Source organism: Adiantum capillus-veneris, chromosome 12, assembly GCF_014529385.1.
Source record: "Adiantum capillus-veneris isolate H3 chromosome 12, ASM1452938v2, whole genome shotgun sequence".
Lineage (NCBI taxonomy): Eukaryota > Viridiplantae > Streptophyta > Polypodiopsida > Polypodiales > Pteridaceae > Adiantum > Adiantum capillus-veneris.
Window position 1 is genome coordinate 61,465,392 of NC_140942.1, and position 3,879 is coordinate 61,469,270.

Here is a 3,879-nt window from a genome sequence, read left to right on the forward strand (position 1 = left end):
TTGAGGAGCCTGTAATTGTCTTCAGAGAGGGAGATTACTCCAAAGTTGAGACACTTTGTCTATCTATCACCTACTTATATTCTGAGACCACTTCCTTGATGCATATCTCTATGTTGTCTCTTTCTCATGAAAAGTGTATTCTTCACAACATAGGCAACTTGGATTTTGCATGTTCCTTTTGTGGTGCTTTAGATTGGAAAATAGAAGCAAAGACCATTCGCACATTTGTGGGGAAGATTTGTTGCAACTCAGGAAATGTTTCTTTGCCGCCATTAAATGAACCTCCTTTAGAATTAAGGGAATTGATGCACGAGCGTAATACTAGAAGTAGAAAATTCTTGAAACATATCAGAGCATAGAATAGTGTGTTGGCATTTGCTTCTTTGGGAGCTCATATAGATGAATCTCTCTGTCAAAGAAAAGGAATCTATACCTTCAAGGTGCATGGATCTATTTATCATAACATTGGTCCATTGATGCCAGAAGAGCGATCAGGTCAAATCCCTCGCTTTGCTCAATTGTATTTTTTTGACACTTAGAATGAGTTGCAAAACTGGATGAGTCATGTTTCAGAACTCAAACCAGATGTTTTGGAAAGCTTGCAATCGATGATGGGGTTTGCTACAATGGTCCAAACTTCCAATATTCCGGAGATTAGGATGGTCATTACTGAGAAGCCTACAAATGGCTAGCAATATGTTGCCTCAACAAGTGTGGAAGTTGCTGCAATCATGCCTGGTCAGGGTGAAGAGAGCAACATTGGCCATCGTGATATTGTGTTGAATTTTTTGGGTGGTGGTCTAAAAAGAATCTCAAATTGCCATAGATCATACATGCCTCTATTATATGTGTTGCTATTTCCAAATGGTGAAGAAGGTTAGAATCCTTACATACCCCAAGTGAACAGAGCGGAAGTAAGCAGAGAGCGAGTAAATGGAACTACAAAGTATATTTCTACGATGGATTTCTATAAGTATAGATTTCAAATTAGAGATGACACAACACAATGTGTGTTTTACGTGGTGGTAGGCTACTGCAACAATATATTGTTGATGCATATAGTTGTATGGAGTATTTGAGGCTTTTGTGGGCTCGTAATCATCAAAGTGAACTTCGCAGTGTGGTGTATCAAGGCTTGAAGGATATGGTTGGAGCAAGAGATGAAGCAAGGGATGATAGAGAACTGTTACTGGGTGCTAATGTTGGAGAAGGGTTGTATTGCCTTCTTCGTATGTTGGTGTCCCTCGCCGTGTTTTCTACCATAAGTTCAAGGTTTTGATGGGCTTGCTGATTAAGAGAGCTATTTTTGGTAAGGTCATTGGACACATTTCTGTGATTGAGTTCCAAAAGAGAGGCCTTCCTCATGCTCACATTCTATTGATACTTGCATCTGAGCATAAGCCAACAGAGACATTGCATTATGATAAGATTGTGTGTGCGAAGCTTCCTGATAAAGTAATGTTTCCACAGTTGTATGATGTTATCAGTCGGTGTAATGTGCATGGCCCGTGTGGAAACTTGAATAAGAATGCTCCATGTATGAAAGATGGAAAGTGCAGTTTTAAATATCCTCGAAGCTTCAGTGCGTCGACTACTGTGGCTAGGGATGGACACCCAAGGTACATGATGAGGGATGATGGAAATTACATTGTTCATAATAAAGTGCAAATGAGTAATAAATGGATTGTTCCTTACAATCCATTTTTGTCACTAAGGTACAATGCACATATCAATGTGGAGGTTTGCTCCACTATATCCGCTATGAAATATCTCTACAAGTATGTGTATAAGGGACATGACAGGGCCACCGTTGTTCTACAAGATAGTGAAGGGCTTCTAAATGAAGTTACAAACTATCTTAATGCTCGATATGTATTAGCATCTGAGGCTATCTAGCTTATACTTGGGTTTCATATGTATCAAGAGAAACCTGACATACAACGGCTCCAAGTTCACTTGCCTCATCAAAATCAAGTCATCTTCAGCGCGACAGAGCGACTGTACAGAGTGTGGTGGAGGGAGAGGTCAGCAAAAAGACAACGCTCACTAAGTGTTTTGTTGCAAATCAACAATATCCAGAGGCCAACAATTTGTTGTACATAGACTTCCCAACAAAGTGGGTTTGGAAGCCAGCAAGTAGAACACGGACTCAAAGACAGATTGGTGACATGATTGGAAGAATGTACCACATTGTTCCCAATGCTGGAGATTTGTACTATTTGCGTATGTTACTCAACATGTGCAAAGGATGTAAGTCTTTTGAGGATATTAGAACCTTCAATGGACAAGTATATGACACATTTAAAGAAACATGTAATGCATGAGGATTACTGCAAGTTGATGATGAATGGTTTCTTTGTTTGGAAGAAGCTTCTTTTCAACAAACAGGGCAACAATTGCGCCTACTGTTTGTAGTCATTTTGGTTTTTTGTGATCCAATACATCCTAGTGCATTGTGGAATCACTTCTGTAAGGAGCTTTCTGAGGACCATGTATATCATATGAGGGTTCGCACAAATGATGCGAATATTTGTGAACACATGGCTCAAAACAAAGCTTTATCAAACTTAGAGACAATCCTTCAACACTATGGAAAGAGGCTCTCGGATTATTCTGGAATGCCCTAGGTGGATCACACACTGCAAATTATGAGTGAGCTTGGAGTGCTTGCTGAAGAGTTCATGTATAACAGAGAGGAAAAAAGAGTATTGTCTGCTCGAATGGAATCATCTTTCAATGCTGGGCAAAGGGAAGCTTACAATCGGGTTTTGCAAGCAGCTGGCATGAGAAGAGGGATTGTTTTTTCTTGGATGGGCCAGGTGGAACGGGAAAGACTTATCTCTACAATGCATTGCTCTCTCGGATACGTGGAGAGTCCAAAGTTGCTTTGGCATGTGCATCCTCCGGGATTGCAGCACAACTTCTCGACAATGGAAGGACTGCACACTCTAGATTCAAGATCCCTATTGATATAACTTCTAAGTCCACATGTAACATTAAAGTAAACAGCCAGCTTGCTGATCTATTGCAAATGAGTTCACTGATCATATGGGATGAAGCCCCCATGGCTCATAGACACGTTTTTGAGGCTCTTGATAACACACTAAGAGATGTCATGAAAAATGACATGTTGTTTGGTGGAAAGGTTCTCCTCCTTGGTGGTGATTTCAGACAGATATTACCTATTGTGCGTAAAGGGGGAAGAGAAGACATTGTTAATGCGTCTTTGTGCCACTCATACATTTGGCAACGTACAGAAATCATGCATCTAAAACAGAATATGCCAGTGGTCAATTGTTTTAGCAATGTTATTGAAAGAGAGTTTGTGCAATGGACACTTGATATTGGTAATGGCCATGTTTATGATGGGGGCATACTTAATAATGTGGCTTTGCCGGCTTGCACGATGCTACCACAAAATAATTTGCAAGCATTGGTTGCTTGCATATATAGAGACCTTGAAACACAGACTTGCCATGCAACCTTTTTCAAGGATACAACAATTTTGGCTCCACGGAACAAGGAGGTGGATGCTATAAATAATTTGGGCTTGTAGAAATTTCCTGGTACTTAAAAGAAATATGTCAGTGCAGACTTAGTGTGTGAATCAAATTGTGATAGCATTTTATCCACAAGTGAGTTTGTAAATAGTTTAGATCTTGGGGGAGATTTTCCACCGCATGTTTTACAATTGAAACAGAATGCTCTAGTTATGTTTCTTCACAATTTGGATCCAAGAAGTGGTCTTTGTAATGGGACACACTTGATTTGTAAGCAATTCCACAGAAAAGTGATTGAAGCAAAAATCATTACAGGGTCACATGCAGGAAATGCAGTGTTCATTCCAAGGATTGATTTTCTCATGGGATCTAGAGAAGG

At 40.0% G+C, this 3,879-nt stretch overlaps 1 protein-coding gene across 1 annotated transcript; it reads left to right on the forward strand.

Moving 5' to 3' along the window:
* Nucleotides 1-1,066: 1,066 nt before the first annotated feature.
* LOC147445811 (uncharacterized) lies at nucleotides 1,067-3,556 on the forward strand. Its single transcript, XM_086524633.1, has 3 exons — nucleotides 1,067-1,201; nucleotides 1,315-1,872; nucleotides 2,693-3,556. Exons 1-3 carry the CDS (start codon nucleotides 1,067-1,069, stop codon nucleotides 3,554-3,556), a joined length of 1,557 nt encoding a protein of 518 aa, XP_086380759.1.
* Nucleotides 3,557-3,879: the final 323 nt, after the last annotated feature.

Coding starts and splice junctions, on each gene's coding strand:
- LOC147445811 (XM_086524633.1), top strand. CDS start 1,067: ATGGAGTATTTGAGGCTTTTGTGGGCTCGTAATCATCAAAGTGAACTT. Junction 1,202..1,314: donor AACTGTTACTGGGTGCTAAT/GTTGGAGAAGGG, acceptor ATTTTTGGTAAG/GTCATTGGACACATTTCTGT. Junction 1,873..2,692: donor ACTATCTTAATGCTCGATAT/GTATTAGCATCT, acceptor CATGTATAACAG/AGAGGAAAAAAGAGTATTGT.